Genomic DNA, 21,127 nt, shown 5'->3' on the forward strand with positions numbered 1-21,127 from the left:
ATACTAATTTAAATTTTTCTTTATGATTCCCAAGAATCTTAGTTTTGGAATGTAAAACAGTTTGCAGAGTAAATAGCATCTCTAAAATATAATGGTAAACGAAGTCAGTTATTACTGCCCAAGAAAACTATACTACTAGTGATTAGAAATGAAGAGGTAATCAATCATATCCACAAAATGCTCAGAAAACTAAATTCTAAAATACTAATTTAAATTTTTCTTTATGATTCCCAAGAATCTTAGTTTTGGAATGTAAAACAGTTTGCAGAGTAAATAGCATCTCTAAAATATAATGGCAAATCAGACATGCATGCTAAACTTTTGGCATGGTTTAATTTAATTATATTTACTATTATCTTGGTGGACGCTCCTAAATTTCAGCTATTTGATGCAACTCTCCCAAAATTTAGCTTTTACTTTAAGTAAAAGTAAATATTTCTTTTCTTTAATCTAATCTATAAAGATAACAAACAGAGTTAGCTTTAATCTATAAAGCTAACAGAGATAGTTACCACTTGTCTGGCAAGTGGTCTCTTCCCGGGTGTTTAAACAAACCTACCCTGTTTTCTGAATTCTTAGCCAAATTATAAACTTGGTGGTGACATTGAAGATATTTTCAAAAACTGAAAAGGATCCACCAAAGAGTTAGTTTTGAAACTAATTTTGTAAGTTCTGGGCCAACCAAAGATAGTCAAAGAATTATTCTGGGTACCAAAAAAAGATATACGAGGTTTCAAGAACCTAAACAAAGCGCAAAGTAATATCATGCAAGTGCAAAATAATAAGCAGCACTGCAAACATAATCTTGGGAGGAGTATCATGAAAACGAAACCAACAAGCACCACCACACCAGCATCCAGGTACACAACTATCCAATAGGTTACCTCTGTCTAATGAAGATCCCATCATACACCACAAAGGAAAGAAAATTGGTTAACCAACTGAAAACACAAGTACCAAGTGAATTATCATGATCTTAGTAAACCCACTCAAAATAGCCTTCACTGGCTATTTGTTTGTTCATATGAAACAGTAATCATAGAAAGGTAAAAATCCATAGTTAAATGTTAATAAAGCAGTATGAGGGTTTGATGGCAGCTTCTACTTAGGAAATGGCTTCTCTAACGCATTTGTGGTAGACAGAAAGCACAGTCCTACTTGACAGCATTTAGAGATTACTTCTTTGAGCTGACAACAAAAATGAGCACATAGTCCAGTATGTTCAAATTAAGGTTAGATCTCCACACTTGATCTTCTACCAAGAAATTAAACACAATTTTCAGACCAAAAAAAGCTACTGGATGAGAACAAGAGCAGAAAAGCTTTTCATTGGGAAGGTAGTATTTTAATTTCTCAAAATAAAAGGAACAAATGGTTACATTTTTTACATTATACAAAACACTGCAAAAGTAAAGTATGTCAATAAGAAAAAATACACGAAATGAAAATCAGCTACCAAAGGTATACAAATACTAGCCAGAATAATAAATGTGTATAGAGGCTGACTACTTCATATTAATTATGTAGTCATCTTACAGAGTGAATGCTATAAGCAAATGAAATAAGTAACATATTAGAATCCAGAAGTTGAAAAACAGACAAAAGTCTAAGGACAGGGTAAAATGAGGCAGCTAAGCCAAAGATGCATATCTAACATTATTGTTAGAATAATCAACCGGACAATGCTGCTGCTCAGAAAGACAGAAAGACAAATCTAAATTGGTTGTTAATTTTTAATTTTGATATAATTTCAATGCAGAAAAGTGGAAAGATCCATATAAGGAACTTTTGTATACTTTTTACTCAGATTTACCAATAGCTTACAAATTACCTTATCTGCTTTATCATTTTATATACATATTTTTTCTTTTGCACTGTTTTGAAAGTAAGTTGAAGACACATACCCCTTTACACTTAAATACTTTGGTATATATTTCCTACGAACAAAGACATGTTCTTACATACCACTGTATAAATTTAATAAAACCAGGATACTTCATACTGATACATACTATTATCTAATCCATAGTCTTTCAAATTTAGTCAACTGTCTCAATAATTTCCTTTATAGCTATTTCCCTCCCAGTCCAGGATACAATCCTAAGTCATAAATGGCATTTAGTTGTCATGTCTCTTTAATCTCCATTAATCCAGAACGACTTTCTTTGCCCTTCTTTATTTTTCCTTTGGAGGTTTATTTTTCATTGTTGATAAAATTCATAAGAGAAAATTCACCATTTTAACCATACAATAGGGTTGGTTTCTTTCGAGTAATATAATGTTTTCTAGGTTCATCCATGTTGTAGCATCGATCAGTACTTCATTCCTTTTTATTGCCAAATAATATTCTATTGCATGCATACAACAATTTGTTTATCCATTCATCCAGTGAAGAATATTTGGGTTGTTTCTACCTAGTGCTACTGTGTACATTCATGTACAAGTATTTGTTTGACTATCTGCTTTCATTTCTTTGGAGTATAAACCTTAGAAATGAATCTTACACCCTCAGGCAGGCTAAATGACTAAGGTCCTAGTCAACATTTGACTGCAACCTCATGAAAAAATCTGTGCCAGAACCATCCAGTCAAACTTCTCCCAAATTTCTTATTCACAGAAAGCACAAGACAGAAATGATTATTACTGTTTTAAGATACTAAGCTTTGGAATTGTTACTCAGCAATAGATAACAAATATAGTCAAATATATTTATTAAAAATATTTCTGCTGGTCTGTGGCTTATAATTTCTATTTTGACAATCAGTTTTTAATTTTCATGAAGTCTAATTTATCAATTTTTTCCTTTATGGTTATTGCTTTCTATATGCTAATAAATTTTTGCCTATCTTGTCTAAAAATATTCTCTTATATTTTCTTTTAGAAGCCTTATAATTATAGATTTTATATTTAGGTCTATGATCCATTTCAAGTCAATTTTGTGTATTGTGAGGTAAAGGGTAAGGTTTATTTTATGAAATATGGACATATAGTTGTTTTTAAACTATTTATTAAAAAACCAATTTACCATATAAGTGTGGGTCTATTTTATATTTCCTGATTTGAGTTGCGCATTTTCTTTTGAAGGTATTTTGATTACTACCAAAATGAATGATTGTTTTTCAAAGTATAAATAAATACGGAATTGTTTAAATGGTTTAAAACGCAGCTTGAGAGACTCTGCATGAGATGCATTTGGGGTTATGGTTTAGGCCTACCTCCACCATTAGAACAATTATAAAGTGTGCAGAAATAATAAAGATGTCACTGAACAGACTTTCAATTGTATTATTAATTAAGAATTACTATTGGAACATATCTCCATAGGGGCTATATTATAACGACACTCTAGAATGTTAAATTCAGTTAGTGGGATTTTCTCCAGGAAGGAATTTCCTCCTCTACTGCATTTGATGGGATACATCTATATTTGCAACCCTCAGTCCTCTGAAGGAGAAAATATTTGTTCATGTGGCTATATATGAGACCTCTGCTGTACTGAATACAGTGATAGGGAGGAGAGGCCAAAAGAATGCCAAATTGCTGTATATAAGAAAAAACTGAAGAAAACATCCGGAAGAAACGATATAGAAGAAAAAAGGACCCTACAAAGATGAACAAAAAAGGGAAAGGAGATATGACGAGAGGAATAGAAAGTATTAAAGTCAGGAAAAATAGAGGAAAGAGAAAACGTGTGTGCATGTGTGTACACATGTGTTTGAAAGAACAGAGAATGTGTTTTACAATACCTCCTTAAAAATAAGGCATTTAAAGAGGACTTTAAAATTAGCCATGCTTTTTGAGGTGCCCTGTGCAGTATAATCTCCTAATTCTTTAGAGTAAAGGTCTACATTGTTCTCCCATGCTTCTGGAATTGGGGTTGGGTAGTAGGAGAAAGGGAGAGAAGTTACAGGCATGCTTTCTAAGGCATCCACTTGTCAAAGTGGTTCAGGTATATTTAGGATTTCACTTCTATTTGTTAACTCTAAGAATTTATGTGGGTTTTTGAGTATCCAAAACTCCAAAGATGATTCTTACAAAATTCATGACATATCACAAACACCAAAACTTTCATAAAACCATCAAATTTGATCCCTCAAATTATTTAAAGCTAGGAGAATTAAATAAGTATGTCAAAATTTGGGAGGAAATGGGAGTTACTAGAAAACCAACCTAAGTTGTGTGGCTGATTCTTAGCTGGTCTTTTTAAATCAAAGGGCTGAATCCACCATAAATTATATCCTCAGATCAACTAGCCATGACACATACAGCATCTGTGAAAATATTAATATTTGAGTTCAATAATGAATAAATTTTTAAGAGCCCTTAAGTATGGTGAAATGGAAAATCAAGATTCAAGGAAGGGAAGTTGAGGGAAGGTTTTTTTTTTTTTTCTTATTCCAAAAGTCTTATCAATATTTAATTTTGCAAATTGAGAATGTCAGGTTAAATGTTCCTTCACTTAATGTTTAATCTTTGACTAAATTTTAAGTCATTTTTTTCCTAAGCAAATACCATTTATACACTTCAGAGGTGATATGGAGACACAGTCTAAGAAAAAAACGTTTCTTAGCAGACTTGGTAATAATGTTCCATTTTCCCTCTCTCAGAGGTGGTTTAAAAATTTTTTTTTTTTTACTAATGAACATTTATATTAGTATATATATTTTACTAGGAAAACCTATCATAAGGATTTGTGTTTAATTCAATATATATAATAAATTGAATATATATAATAAAAAGACAAACCAAAAGGAAGAAATTTCTGTATATAAAAGTCAAAAGAAATATATTCCAATTCTATTGTAAGGGCATATAATGTGAGATTAAGTAACATATTAAGATATAGGTTCAGTAAAAAAAGTTATAGTAAGGGTCTAAGAGAAATGTGTTTCATATTAAAGTTCTTGAGTAAGAGTCTAACAATATGCCAGTATATATGCTGAAAAGTAAATAAAATTGGGTATTTTAAAAAGAGATTGTATTTAAAGATGCCTTACAGAGGTAACTTTTTTTATGCATCTTAGAAGTTACATACCCAACTCTATTCCAATCATTTAAATCTCTGAAATTAAGGCTATGAAAGCAGAATGCAGGTTAACTGATCAGAATAGTATTTCTATTCAATTTACTGACAAATGTTACCCACTTCTGGAGCACAAAATTATGCAAAAACATTTCAAAGCAATGTGCTCACTGACTTAAGTTGATATTTAACTGTTTTGCTATTTATTTACATGACCTAGTCTTTGATTTTATTTGCTTAGAAATTTAAAACATAGCTATAAGCTCAATACCACTAAAACATTCAAGTTACTGACCTTGAGTAAAGGCAAATAAATAACCTTAAAGAGTACTGGTATTGATCTCAATTGAACCATATCCTGAATCTTTTTTATTTTTCAGATAAACAGAAAGACTTAAAGGTAAACTCACAGCAAATCATACCCTATATATATGTAATTGCTACACTTCTCAGTGAGTCTATACCTGAACTGTTTTAGCAGGATGGTTTTGTTGCATTCACCATCTGGTTTCTGACCAATCACATAAATTTATAAAACATCTGGCTAAAGCTGCAGGTGCCATCAGGAGTTCTGGGACTAGGATTTCCAGACACGATTCAAACTCGTTAATACTCACTGTACTCAAACAATGAATCCCAACTGTTATAAGGTAGGTCAAAATAGAGTCCATAATTTTTGCCTTCTAGGATTCAGTTGGATAAAGTCAAAAAGAAAAATCCTATCTAGGAGTTTAATCTCATTATTTATTCTAGTTAAGACCCAACTTTCAAGTTCTACCGTTCAAAATAAACATTTTCTATCAAACAGAAGTTGATGGACCATGTCAACAAAATAGATGCTACCATATCATCTAGAACCTCAAACATCTCTGGTATACAGAAAATCTAACAAAGAACACAACTTTATTTAAATTAGGATGCCATTCTTTATGAGACTGAAATAATTGGACTGTATTAATATTAACATTTTTCTATATTGCTGAAATATATTTCAAAGTTTATCTAAATCCCCCAAGAAATATTTGAGTTGTACTTCAAAAAACAAATTAATGATAATAATTTCTTCCAGAAAATGCGATTTTGACATATCATTTCCAAATGAGAAATAGTATTTCTACCTAAGGTTGGAGTTGAGGCAGGGAGGGTTGAAGTGTTAGAAGGAAAAAATTCAGCAGTTTTCCCATGCAATTAATATTCATACATCATTATTTAGTCGGTACACAGATAGATGCCAAAGCCTAAGATATTGATCTTAAACAATCACATTATTCCAAATCAAACAGAAAATGTTGCACACTTAAAGTACGTGTTATTCTTCTTCCCCATCACATACCTGAATTTACAGAAAGGTAGCATTTGGGGATATGTCAGATAAAAATTAAAGTGAGATGCTTCTAATTTAGTTTATGATTTCTTTTTCTGACTCAGAGTTTCCAATCTTTTCAAAGGTAATATTGCTTTTGAGGCAAACAAACATAAATTACTGTGCAACAATATGTGGAAGGTGAATGCTTAAGATGCTGGAAACTTCACCCTGCCAGAAAGCCATTCTCTTTTCAGTCCCAATTCTAACCACTTTAGCTCTGAGAATAACTCCAGATACCTAAAATGCAAATGTTTTCCAATTTCATTAACTACATGGCTATAGAGAAAATGGATACAGATGAAGATGCTTAAAAAAAGTGGCAGATTTGATTAGAGTGATGATAATAATTCAAAAGTCTACTGAAATAGCATTAACTTCAATGAAATGATACAACTTATTGAAGTGATTTATTTAAGTCCTCAGTATCTAATGAGGTATTATTGAAACCCTAGTGGGCAAAATCACCAACTCTATTATTTTCTACCACATTAAGCCTGTACACTTGCTTCAAAGTGTGTGATTCTTTCTCTGGGTGAAAGAATCAATGTTTTACCATTACTGATTATATGCTACCTAAATCTATAAATTTAATTTTGAACTCTGGCCACTCAAATCCATCAGTGCTGAAAAGAACTGTCCTGAGCTTGGCAGCAGTCTTGGTTTTAGTCACATGGGTTATAAAAGGCTTCCCTATAACTTCGTGGAAAAACAACCTAACATACAAAATTTGAAAAATATGCTAATTTAGTATTTCACCTTCTCCTATTTGGAAAAAATTATTACCCCAAATGCTTCATAAGAACAAAAATAAAAGAATTTCACCCTGAGGATCTCTATTCATATCCTTGATTTACAACTGTTGTGGTTACTCTCATCCCCCAGAAAACCTTTTAGAGGAAGAATTTTTAAATCATTTTGAAATCAAATATATACAGGTATCCCTTGAACACCACTGACCATTAAAGACATTTCAAGAATTTAAAAATTATAGTTTGCATATTCTATGCCAGGCACTGTGCTAAGCACTTGCGTTATCTCTTTAAGTCCTCATTTCAATTTTATGAGGAAGGTTCCACTATCAGCACTTAACAGATAAGAAAACAAAGATTTAGAGAAGTTAAATAAGTAGCCCAAGGTGACAATGCTAAAAAGTGGCAGGACAAGTCATAGTCTGACTCCAGAACTCATGCCATGAACCATTCTGTGTTATATTGCATCTTGTGCACAGAAATACACCAGGTATCTATAGTGTTTGCAATTTCTGAAATTGTTAACGGGGGACTGAATATTTTTGGAGCAAAACATAGTTCAGTACTGTAAAATATTAACCCTGGGGCTTAGTTTGTATCAGGTTGGTTATCTTGAAATTTGAAGAGTAAAGTCTAGCGAATGATGTACGTGGACATCATATTTTTATGCCTTGACTTGTTCAAATGCATATTTTAATCATTTTCAAAATGAGTATCACTTAGAATGTAATGGTTCTTTATACTCTTCTTAATTAATAAATCTCAGGTTAATCTATAATTAGAGAAACATTTAAGTTTAAAACTTTTAAAAATGTATCACAGCAAAGACAAATACACAAAGCGAGAAATCTCACACATTCTCTGCAACCAAAGCTCATCATTAGATATTTAGGCCAAGAAAGAACCCATTTTACCAGAATATGAGAAATAAATTGTATTGAGTAGCTTTCATAGACCTTTATTGTGTAACCCTAAAACACACTAGAGTGTTTCTGGTAAAATAATAAGAAAAAGTTAACTTAGTCTGGAACCAAGTCCTCTCATGTCAAAGTGAATTTCAAATCTTGTTTCATGATGAAAAGCTAAACATGAAGGTGTTAGAAATGTAATGGTTATGTTTAGGCTTTCAAATCAACAATGACAAATCAAATGGGTTCAGTTGACCCCAAATTCAAACGCAACAGAATCTAAAATAAAAATGTATTTAAAGACACTGTAAAAGAAGTCTGAATATTTGGGACAACCAAGTAAACCACACCCTCCTTGGGAGCTCTTACTGATTATATACTGTTTTTTTTTAAACCTGAATAGTCAGACATGTGGGTTAAATAACAGACTTTAGTAGTGGTGGAACTCAGAGACTGGAAAGAGACATTATGGATACTGCACACAACAATATACGTATTTGAAACCATTCATAAGCTGCATCTGAAAAACAGCACTCTATGCTACCAGGAAAACAAGATGAATCCAGCCTTTCCACAGGCAACAGGAACATGGCATGCAAAGGAAAAATGCCTGTAAGGAAGCAAGCAAGAAAGCCCTTTTCTATAAAGTAACTGCTCACTGACCTTTGGAAGCTTAAAGTATTTATACTAGTGTCACCAAACTGAGTGTTATTTATAGAACCCAATATAGAGAAACAATTCCCCTACTACCTAGTCTAAGAAAAAATGTTCGTTATTTTTAATATAAAAAGCTTATTAACAAGATATCATTAATAATTTGAATCCTTGATCAACAAAGAATATACTTTCAATAGTCTAAGTTTAAAGAAGACTGGTGCCCTTTTATCGACAGTGGTGGTTGACCACTCAATGCAGTGGATCCCCAAGACTTCCAAGCACTTACCAACTCCTATCTCTTTTCTCTTCTCCTCATTCTCTAGGAAAGAAGGACATCTATCTGAGGCAAGTAATTTTAAATTTTTAAGTCTGAAACCAGACAATCATTAAAGAAGGAGAAGAGTTTTTAGCTATTTCTATAAACTGTCCTGCCATAAAGAATAGAAAGTGGTTTTCTTCAATCACAGGTGTTAGAATCTCATCTGATTTACACTCCTTACCATTATGGTTCTGCCACTGCTATTTAAAAATAGAACCTCTGGAATAAGAGAATTGATAATGGGATTATCGATAAACTATTTTGACATAATTAAGTATTTTTGTTGGTTTGTTTCAGAATGCAGTTAAAAGCAAAGATAAGATAATCTAGTATAGCAATAAAAGGATGACTGGTTTGGGGCTTGGAAATGGAACTAAAAATATATCCCATTTAAAGAAGCAAGGAAGCACCGGAAAAATGTTCTAGAAAAATTGAGAGCACCCTGTGATCTTCACTGATTATATCATTAATTATTTTAACCCAAAGGACATTATAATTGAATTTAGTTTATATTTTTATTTAGAAATGCAAGAGTAATATTTTTCTTAAATGAATAAATTTTAATAATTTATAAGATATAATTAAAGAGTCTAAGCCTTCAAAAATCAATTTAAAAAGTACTCCTTAGGCATGTCTTTGAAATTCTCCTTTGTCAGCCTACAATCTATATATTCTTTTTCAAGGTTTTCTCCATGTATTTGCTAGCTTTTCCAAGTTAAAGTTATTGATTAGCTCAAAAAAGCAAAATAATAAAGTCTTTCTAAACGTTCCATCTCTTTTCTGCTAAGCCATTTTGTTGCACAAAGTACAACTAAGCAATTGCTTATCTGTATTTATTATGTAAAAATTTTCAAAAGAAAAATACTTAATTTTCACTTGAAGGTACTATTGTCTCACCATTCCTGTTACAGTTCAACTAGGGACATGGCATCCCAACTAAGACTATTTAAATGACCCAATTAACGGAGTATCCTTTATACTATAATATAGTGATTAAAAGTTTTTTGACCTTTTGTGTGATACAATGTTGAAATTTCCTTTTAAATTATGCTAGGTACTATATCTTCCAGGACTTGTGCAGCGTTTGAATTATCACATTAAAGACAAAGTATGTTAATTTAAGTGACAGGGACAAAATCATTCTCTAAAGGGAGCAGGGAAAGGACATGAGCATGCACTTTACTGAATCTTTGTCCCTAAAGCACCATTATGGATTTGACTACATTAATTAATTTAAAGCACATGCTACTAAGTCAGTACCTGCCAGAAATCCTGATCAGAGATGAGACAAAGAAAAAAATTTGACATTGTTTGATTATATGAACAAAAACTCCCAAATCGGAAAAAAAATATATATATATACATATATATATCACAAAACATAATAACATATAAAGGACCAATTAAGATCGGTAATAAAATCACTGAACACCTGGAAATAGAAAATGAGGAATACTTAGAAATGTTTTATATATTATCTGCTAAGGGTACAATAAAATAAAAAACCCCCCAAAATCCCTAACAATTGAATTCCTAACCTCCCCAAAATGAAACACATTTGTTTAAAAATTTCCTATTACCACAAAAAGAAAACACACAAGTAATTACCTGTTTCTTAAAGAAAAAAGAAAGCAAACATTTCATTTTTTTCCATAAGTAGTCAAAGCATTTCTTAAGGTTTTCCATTAGGATATCTATTGTTTTACGGATATAATATTTTTTAACTTCATGACAAATTTGTTGTTTTAACACTCACATTAACATACAGGTAGCTAAACTTATTCAAGTTCAGAGGATTAGTAACTACTCTAAGAATGAGTTCAGAATGACAATTAGAAAAAGATCTGCAAATTATGTTGCACTAAATAAAGTACTATTCACATTAGTAATAAAAAGTCAGCCGTCACGAACACTGGCATTTGATGAAGCAGTTTAGGTTAGCTAATTTAGCTGGGTACCACTCCAAATACCTTCAAATATCAAATGATTTTAAAGATTTTTTCCAACAAATAAACTTCACTGGCTGTAAAATAAAATTTGACCTGCTTAGTAGGCATGATAAAAATTCTTAAGTAAAACAAACCAAGAAAGAAGGTAATATATATGACAACAACTAACTCCTTTCCTAAATTGAGTAAAGAGCTCAAAGTGATGGACATAGGTGTAATTCGTAGAGCCAGATATTTTACCTATTGCCCTGATTTTGCTGAGAAGGTAACTGACACTCAGAAAGGTTAAGTGGTCTTTTGCCCACAGTTATCCATCAAGTATGTGGCAGAGACCATATTTTAATAAAGATTGTCTATATACAAAGTTACACTCTTTTCATCTTGTACTATTTATTACACATGAAGTACAGCAATCTATAATGTATTTTTCATACTGAATTCAGCATACTTATAACAGCTACCAAGTATTTACATATGGTTGTCAAACTCAAAATGAAAATCTCTTAGAAAAACTCTGGAGCCAGACTACCAGTTTGTAATCCTTGCTCTACCACTTACTAGCTAAATGATCTTAGTTCAAAAAAAAAACAGTTAAGTTACTTAACTTTTCTGTACTTTAACTTTTTGTTTGTAAAATAATAAAAATAGTAAACTATCTAAAGGAGTGGCTGTGTAGATTAAACGAGTTATTATGTATAAGCACTTAGAACAGTGCTTGACACATAATAACACTCAAAAATCCTCAACTATTCTTTTTATATTATTATAGGTTATAATTACCTCAAGAGACAAATAGAGTCAAGCATTTATCATTCAGAGATTTCACTTTAAACTGGAAAAATAAAATGCTGACAAGAATGAGTGAATGTGTTAATAGGGTTTTTAAAAAAGGGCTAAATAGTGTCCCCTGAAATAATATGACTATAAAATATTTGTGGAGAAGTTCAGACTTCAAGGAACTGAAATGCTTTATACATTCTCTTGGAATCAGTTATAGTTTTTTTAAAAGCAAAAATTTCCTTATTATAAAAGAGAACTCAAATGAGACACTCTAAAGATGGGATTGATAGGGCAAATGAAAACAAAACAAAAAAACATGGAGCAAAAGCAATAAAATTTTGTCTTTTTCATATTTATCAACAGAAAAACCTGAATAAACATATCAATTCATCAAGAATCTAGATTTGACTGATTTCGAGTTTCTAGAAGTCGAGAGAGAGGGAGGAAGAGGGAGAGGCACATACCTAATTAACAATTCAGAATTCATAAAAACATCATAACCTGCTACATAAATTTGAGCAGAATTAAAGCAGCTCAAATAAACATAAAGATTCACTAAACACTGTCCCATGATAATTTCAGTTCTCCCCCTGGCTTCTAATTTACACTTCCTTGATTTGCAACACATCTTACTCTTAGAAGACAAGAAATCTCTTATAAAACTTACTATATATGTCAAAGAATAATAATAATACTTGACTTTATTCCAAATTCATATTTTATCTGTGATATGAAGCAAATAATCACAATTCAAATAAAGAAAGCTTAGACTAAGAGAAAAATGTGTATTCACACTACCCATGGGAGACCAAGACTTTCCCCCAAAGGTAATGGTATTTTAAGGTTCATTTATTAACAGTGTTAAAAGACCTTTCACATAGTAAGCAATTAAAAGCATTTAGTTATATTAAAACTTTGATTTTCAACTATGGCTCCCATCTTTCTGCTGATTGTCTTTTCTGTTATAAAGACTATAATCAGTACTTCCCTTTCTAAGCTTTAACCATACTTTTATCTCTTTTACCTGAAAGTGGACAATTTTCATTTTAATTTGATATAAAGTGTTTTCTGTTCCATGTGACCAAATATTCTGGTATGTATCATAAAGGAGATGAAATAATCTCCTTTATATATTAATTCTTTCAAATTGGAGAGACTGTAAGGGGAATGTAATTATAAATAATGAAAAAATTCAATCCGGAGGCATTATTTCTGACATATTCAGGAGAGGTTGGGGGAAAAGGGAACTTGATAAGGAGGAAAGAATAAAAAATCTATTTTCTGAAAAAGAAGTACATGATGTAATGATCATAATAAACAATTAGTTTCAATGGTCAATTCCCTGTTACCTGAAAAAATAGAGTGAACTTTAAAGTTTTCACAAGAGAGAACAAAAGAGAATTACACCAAAACTCTAGAATATTGGCATTCTTTGCTTAAGAAACAATTTTACCTAGATCATGAAGTTTTCCACTGTAATTTTAAAAAACATAGTGGTATTTGATCTGGAAAAAAATCATTTATTACATGCAATAGAAACAGAAAATACAAAATAATATTTCCATCTTTGGTAGACTGAGGAAAAAAAGGAGGAGAAAAAGAAATGGGAAATGAAAGGTATAAATCATACCAATAAAGACAGAAACTAAATGATTACATGAAAGAAATATTTGATGATTATATAATATAAAGGCTCCATTTAGAAATTATGCTTTGTTTCATAGACCAATTATTAGATGATTAAAATTAAACCCAGGAATAAAACATAGTTTTCATTAAAGAAATAATCTAAAATTTATAAAATAACTGCACTAACAAGTCATAAGGAGAATGCATGGACACTGCAGGGGGAGGGTGTGTGGTTTTTTTTTTTAAACCTATGGCGTATTACACAAAAACAAAATCTAGACCATATTTTATATTACCACCTACAAATAGTGCTAATACACTATTTATATTGATTTTTAAATATTCTCTAAGAGAAAATCTTAACTGCTTTAAGCTTTGAGGTTTTTAAACTTTTAAACCTAATGTGAATATTTTTTAAAATGTCACTAATTTATAAAATATATTCTTAGAACCAAAGGCCATTGACTATAGCTTCTTTATACACAGCCTGTGTTAGTAATTTTGAAATGCATAAATGATGTAAGTGCCAACAATAATGTATTTCATGACTTTTGCACAAAGGAAATTGCTAGTATCCTTAGAGTAAGGGTACATTAACATAAGGAAGTGATGGGCTCTGAAAAACAGATCTTCCCCCAAATTCCAAAGCCACTTAATCAAATTCAGTTTCACTGGCTATCAGTTGAAACAGGAATGTTTCGTTTACTTCTTAAGGGAATTTTCTAGTCAAACAGAATAGGAGAAAAGATGACAGGTATTAAAGCAAGAAATAACTATCCAATTATTGGTCAATATCAGTTGGGTCATTCTTTTCTACTTTTCTTCTGGAGGTTGTATGAAGTTCAAGTGTAAATGAGAAAACACTCCAGGAAAATGATACTACTTCTACATTTGTTCTTGCTTTCAATGACAAATGGCTAAAGTGCAATTCAATTAGCAGGCAATAAAATAAGCTAGTGTTTTCTACTGGTCAAATGATGGACTTTATTAAATGGTGTATTAAAAGTTAAAACAATGAGGGATATGAGGATGGGAGTCAGTATTTCTTTCTCTAAGCAGTTCATAACTAGTTTATCTTCCAAGTTAAAAAAAAAAATGAGACAGAAAGGGTGAGAGAGAAAATTACCCAGTTAAAAATGAAAGCAAGTTTAAAAGGAAATTCCTCTAGGGTGTTAGGTTTCTACTAAATTCTGGCCACCATGTGCAAAATTTACTATAATTACCACACGAATCTGTTTTTTCAACAATTCAATAACTGTTCTAGGATTATATACTCTAGAAACTGCTACTTAAAAATTAAGATTTCCTGACATAGAGAACAAAAGAGTCATGAAGATCCAAAGGACAATATTAAGATAGATAGTTGAGTAAGCACTGAGTCTAACAGTTATCAAATGAAAGATTTCACACATGGCAAAAATCCCTGGGAAAATGTCTAAACTGACAATCTTCATTATATTTAGGCTTAAAAACAGTATCAAAATTATCTTCTTAAACTTCATATGAAATAAAAGACAATTCATAAAGACATAAACTAGAGGTGAATTCAGTTTAAAAATTCTATTTAAGAAGCATAACCTTTGCTTCAAAACAAGACCTCAAGAATAAATTTGATGGAAATTACAATAGGATTTTGTGAAGAATCTGGCCAAAGGTATTAAATATGCACATCATAACATGGATGAAAGAGAAACTGTGTGCACTTTTGCTAGGGGACAATCTGGCTGGCTAGGGTCACTGGCTCATATATCTCCTTGTACGAGTCTCCCATTCCTCTATTCTTTTTCATATGAATCATACTTTCAAACACAATACACTGACATACCTAAATCCTGTCTTTCCTATTCTGATTTCAGAATTTTATGTTTTAGTGCACAAACATTTGCAATTTATGTAACCTGTTAAGTCTGCCTTCCAAAGACAGAAGCACTGCCATTTATGTCTCCATGGCAAGGTGGGCACTCAAATACTTTAATGTCTGATTGCATTTTACTTTTGTTATTTTATAAAAATAAGTGGATATCAGAAAAATGCAAATAACACCAAGAAATGCAGCGCTCATACATTTAATATAACTGAAACAAAGAAGGAGCTCATCAATCTTGCCAAAAGCTGCAAATTTTTAGCATCGAGTAGACAGTTACTGGCTGAAACAGGAAAAAATTAAAGAGCATGTATGAAACACAAGTTTCATTATGGATTTTATATTTGGGAGATCTCTAAAAATGGAAAATCCCCTTATAAAATGTAATTTAGCTGTTCAACTTGCACATGTTCAACTTCTTTGTTTTCAGGTTTACATATGTACAACAGATGACTGAATTTTCATGCTACTCTGGATTCTTTTAGTGACCAAAAAGTGATTTGTTAAGTTGATTTTGCTATAAGACATTACTTAGTGAGTCATACCTCAAAGGAATATTGACTAGTTGATTTTTTCCAAGTCATCAAACATTTACTGGTCACCTCCTGTGTACCAGGCATATGTTGGACTCTGAGTGACACAAAAACAGATAAGACAGAGGCCCAACCTGCCAGAGACTCTGAAATCAGACCCTGACATCAGTGTCTGCAAGTAATCCCTAACATGGGATATCATGCTTTATCATATATAAAGCAGAGACACCAAGGATCAGAAGGAAGACGCGGTTGTCCCAAAGCAGAGCCAGGACTCTGAATCTAGGTCTCCTAACATCGAGTTCAATGCGTCTTTTTGATCATTGTTTCTTTTTAGAATATGGGACTTTATAAAGAGAATACCCACAGATAGAGGCCCTGTGCTACCTGAATGGGAAAGGTAATTTTTAGGCTGGAAGCCTTGGCTGATCTCTCAATTCCTAAGACAGCCGCTCATTCTTTTCACTTGTGCAAAATACCCTACCCTTACAGCTTCACCTTACCAGTATACGGAGTTTACATAATTATGTAGGATTGACATATTCCTGTAATATCAGTTTCTACTAACCCTGACCTCTACCCATCTAGACTCTGTTTTGTGATCCTGCCTTTTTCAGCCACTTTATGATTTTCCTTCTGATTTCCTTCTTTTTAGGATTTGTAGAGCCATTCCTGGCTCTTTCTTCTTTCTTCCTCCTCTTTAAAATTGACCATTTACTTTTCTTTCTGACCCTGCGTAAAGTGTTCTTTCTCTTTTTGTAGAATTCAGCCTGAAAGGGAAAAACATGTTTAACTAACTGTTTTGAGATAATAAAATGGAAAGTTTCATTTTCTATACTTAAGAATGGCTTATTATATGATTTATTCAGGAATAAAATAAAGAATTGAAAGTATAATGCAAACTTATGTCAATTTGGGTGGTCTTCATAATTATTATAAAAGCACTCGCAAGGACTTCTATAATTTTCTAGTTAAAATTACTGCTATATGCTATCAAAGTTTGAGAAAGGTCAAATAGGACAGGTGTTTTTATACTAAATGTACTATTAGGGGGCTTATTAACTTTCATTATGGCTTTTGAATTAAAACTCAAATGTCAATATACACTGAATTAGTCTCAATATGATCAGCAGACAACCCATGAGTATTTCTTTGTATGGAAAAATTCGAGAATTAAGCAGAACCTTCTCTTGTAGAAGCATCTGAAGGCATTTACAGGCCTCCCAACCTAAGCGACATACTTTTTTGATAAGATAGACAGGCATTCAGAAATCTCTCACAAAATAATTCTAGCGGAATTTTAAAATCTTCTTAATAAGCAGGATATATATCTAAATGTTGTTTACTCACCTTCCCATCAAATCGTTTTATTATATACTGATCCAGGCCCAAGTCTGAAAAAGAAAAAAAGTATATTTATAACTCAAATATTTATATATATTTACATATACATATTTTTACATATATGTAAATATATTTTTATATGTTATATATGTAAATATGTTTATATATAAATACATGTAAATATTTATAACTGATTATAACTCAAATGAAACATAAAATGACAATTATTAGTTTTGTTTTTCATCATTCAATTAAATGTAAAAGATGGTTTAGCCGCACCATTATTCAAAAGCCACAGGAATGAAAATTTTGTCGTACTTTCAGACTCAAAGTGTCAGTGCTAAAAAGTACTAACTTTTTATTTCACATATGAGAAGTGAGGCCCTGAGAGGAAAAAGAGGGTAAAAGCTCATGTGCAAACCTATTCCACAGCAGAGCCACACTAGAACCCTAGACTCTTCCCAAGGAGGTGCTCTCTTCATTACATTAGGTGCTAATGCTAATTATCTCTAAATGAGGTGGGGGATATTAGTTCAATCTGAATACATAATAATTTTTGTATCAAGTTAAAGAGATAAGAGTTTAATATCAAAATAAATGTTTGCAACACACCTAAACAGATATTACCTTTTAAAATTGGGTTAAATAATAAATATTACCTTGGGACTACCTAGCATTGAATTCTAAGCGCTGTGAAAGATGTAAATAAATACATTAAGTGCCCTTGAGGGCAGGGATTCTTTGTACTTGCCCACTGCTTTACCCCAGCGCTTGGAATAGTGCTTGATCAATAAATGTCTATTAAAGAATGAGTAAGATACAATTCCTGCCTTGAAGAATCACAGTTTAGTTAGACATATGCATGTAATAATTAACATTACAAGGTAGCATACGATTAATTCAGTAAAAGGGTGCTTTGGGAGTTTTTAGAGTGGGGAAATCAGTTCCCAATTATATTTATTTTTCTTGCATAATTACTCAGTTCTTTTCTTTGAGTACTCATTGTATTCCTGCTAGTTCAGGCCCTTATCTTAACTATGCCCACAGTATTACAATGATCAAATTATCATCGCTCCCCGAGGAAGTTTTTTGCATTTCTGCTTCTACACATTTAGTTACACATTCTCCTTATCTAAAATGTGTTTCATCTTCTAGAAGCCTGCCCTGAACAAAATAAACCATTGATTGCAAAAGAAAGATGTAAGGAAACAGAAGGAAATTTTAAAAATAAGACGATATTACAGTCATAAAGGCAGAATATGCTTTTCATTTTTTCATGTTTATTGGCTATTTGTATATCTCATTTGGAGAAATGTTTATTCAAGTGCTTTGTCCATTTGTTAATTGTTTTTTTTTTTTTTGTCTTTTGTTGAGTTCTAAGAGTTCTTTTTCACTTCTGGTAGTTTGTGTGTTTCTACGAATTTATCTATTTCACCTAGCTAATTTGTTGGAATACAGTTGTTCATGGTATTCTCTCATAATCCCTTTTAGTTTTCATAAAGTAGGTAATAATGTCCCTACTTCCACCTCTGATTTTTTCTTAACTGGCCTAGATAAAGGTTTCCCAATTTTATTGATCTTTTCTAAGAACCAATTTTTGGTTTCATTGATTCTATTGTTTTTCTATTTTCCATTTCATTTATCTCTGCTTTAACTTTTATTATTTCCTTATTTCGGCTATTTTTGTTTTTTAACAGGCATACAAATTTTATTAACATTTTTATATGCATGAGAAGCTTCACAAAAAAGAAGTGAATATTCCAATCTTTTTGGGTTTTGTTTGCTCTTCTTTTTTAATTTCTATAAGGTATAAAGTTAAGAAACTGACTTCTTTTATGAACTTATCTTTTAAATCATCTAGGAAACAAAAAGGAATTACAAACTAAAAATAAAACAATACTGGCTTTTACATTACCCTATGTAGTTACTTTCACTGGTCTTCATTATTTTAAAATTTCTTTGTATGGCTTTGAGTTACTGTCTAGTATTCTTTCATTTCAACTTAAAGAGAAGGTCTATTAGCAACAACCTTCCTCCTTAGATCATTTGGTAATGTCTTAATTTCTCCTTCGGGGACTCCCATTATGCATGTTAGTACACTTGATGGTGTCCCACAGGTATCTTAGGCTCTGTTCACTTTTATTCATATTTTTTGCTTTTTGCTCCTCAGATTCGATAATATCAATTGACCTATCTTCAAGTTCTCTGATTCTTTATCTGCCTGCTCAAATCTGATGTTGAACTCTTCTAGTTAATTTTTTAATTTCAGCTACTGTACTTTTCAGTTAAAGAATTTCTATTTGGTTCCTTTTTAAAAATATTCTATTTTTTAATGGATATTCTTTTTATTAATACACTGTCTCCTTGTTCCCTACAGTTATTTGTCTGTTTCCTCTAGTTCTTTGAGCATATTTAAAATAGTTGATTTAAACTCTTTGTAAAGTAAGTGCAATGCCTTAGGCTTTCCTCGGAATGGTTTCTGTCAATTTCTTTTTTTTCTGTTAATGGGTCATACATTCCTAATTATTGGTACGCCATGCAATTTTTTGTATTGATAATTGGACATTTTGAATATTACAATGTGGTAACTATAAAATCAAATTCTTCCTGCTTCCCAGGATGTGATGTTGTAATTTGTTGAGGACTATTGTCATCACTCTGCTTAGTGATTTTTTCAAACTATTTTTGCAAGACTGTACTCCCTGTCAATGTGTTGTCATTGAAGTTTCTGTTCTATTACCTAAGCAGTCAGCAAGTGATCTGAGAGAGATTTCCTTAAATGCTGTAGGCAAAAAGAAATGAAAACAAAACAGAAAACACCCCAACTCTCCTAGTGTATGCAGACTGGCTCTAGCTGGGGTACTTCTTTGATATTTAGCTAGCTCTCCTACAACTTTGCCTTAATTTTCAACTCCTTTTTGCATGGAGCACAAAAATCTGGAGTAAGAAGTTCAAGCCCACTCAAGTCCTTTCTAAAGATGTATTTGGCCCTGAGCACGCACACTGCACTTTGGATATCACTGTATATGCGGTAGCCCTTCTAAGTTCTTATTTCCTGAAATGTTTTTGTCTTCAACTTCTGCCTTCTTAGGATTTTCAATCTGTGTGCTATTGTCCCATTTGCCCTCTCTTGGCCCACCAACTACAGGCAGTATATGTTTTTTAATTTTTTTCAGTACATAACACCTGGGAAGCCAGTTCAGCTTGAGGTAGGTGACAAAAAAGGAAAGCCTTGGTGCTGGTCCCTCAGGGAGCTGCCAGATGAATCAAAATGCACAACCACGATTTTTTGAGAATGAAGTCTATATTGCCCCTATCCCTACCACTAAACTCTCCATCACCAGTAAGCCAAATTAGGAATGTGTGCTGCTATCCCCAAGGCTGCTGCTGAGCTGGGAAATAGTGTAGTAGGCAGGTAAGTAAAAGGCCACATAATACTTTCTTATCAAAATTTAGCAGCTGTAAATTTTTTTTTTAATTAGATTCTAGAGTTCCAAAAAAGCTGCTTCTGCCCATTTCTGGCAGCTTAATGATTGCTTCAGTGGAAGGATTAATTCTTGGAACTCTTTACTGTCATTTTTGCCATGTCTCCCATATAATTTGCAAATTGTTACATTTAACTTATAATATTAAACCATTTATTTTATTCCCTCATATCTCATTTGTTCAGGCTGTTTCTTATTCATGAAACATCTTTTCCACTATTCTTTGTCTTTTATCCAAACTTAGATGTATTCTCTAGAATCCATTCCCCAAACTTTCAGATTTGGCGAACTGCCTCTTCCTTATATTGCCACAGCACCTTTGTTCTTTAACAAATCACTACATTGTTGAAATTATGTTACTGTCTCTGTCTTCCTCACTAAAGAGTAACTTGATGGCAGTCACACGTAATGCACTGCTTTCAGGAATATTCTCATTGCAGACAATGAATCTCTCTGCCATAGGAGTAGAACCTCCTCAACTCTTTTCCCTGATTGAGGACTGCCGCTTAGACTGCAGGCTC

The 21,127-nt window shown here is 32.1% G+C and overlaps 1 protein-coding gene across 7 annotated transcripts in view; it reads right to left on the reverse strand.

Moving 5' to 3' along the window:
* Positions 1–21,127, reverse strand: part of MICU1 (mitochondrial calcium uptake 1) — a 196,073-nt gene that overhangs the window by 110,522 nt on the left and 64,424 nt on the right. For 5 of the 7 annotated variants that reach the window (XM_023527889.1, XM_023527888.1, XM_023527890.1 and 2 more), the window contains 2 exons: positions 17,128–17,171; positions 16,386–16,547 (listed from right to left, as the gene is read on the reverse strand). In XM_023527889.1, coding sequence (XP_023383657.1) covers positions 16,386–16,547; positions 17,128–17,171 — 206 coding nt within the window. The remainder of the gene's footprint in view (positions 1–16,385; positions 16,548–17,127; positions 17,172–21,127) is intronic. The other 2 variants (XM_011355210.2, XM_011355208.2) reach the window with 1 other exon arrangement.

This window comes from Pteropus vampyrus, unplaced genomic scaffold, assembly GCF_000151845.1.
Source record: "Pteropus vampyrus isolate Shadow unplaced genomic scaffold, Pvam_2.0 Scaffold20, whole genome shotgun sequence".
Lineage (NCBI taxonomy): Eukaryota > Metazoa > Chordata > Mammalia > Chiroptera > Pteropodidae > Pteropus > Pteropus vampyrus.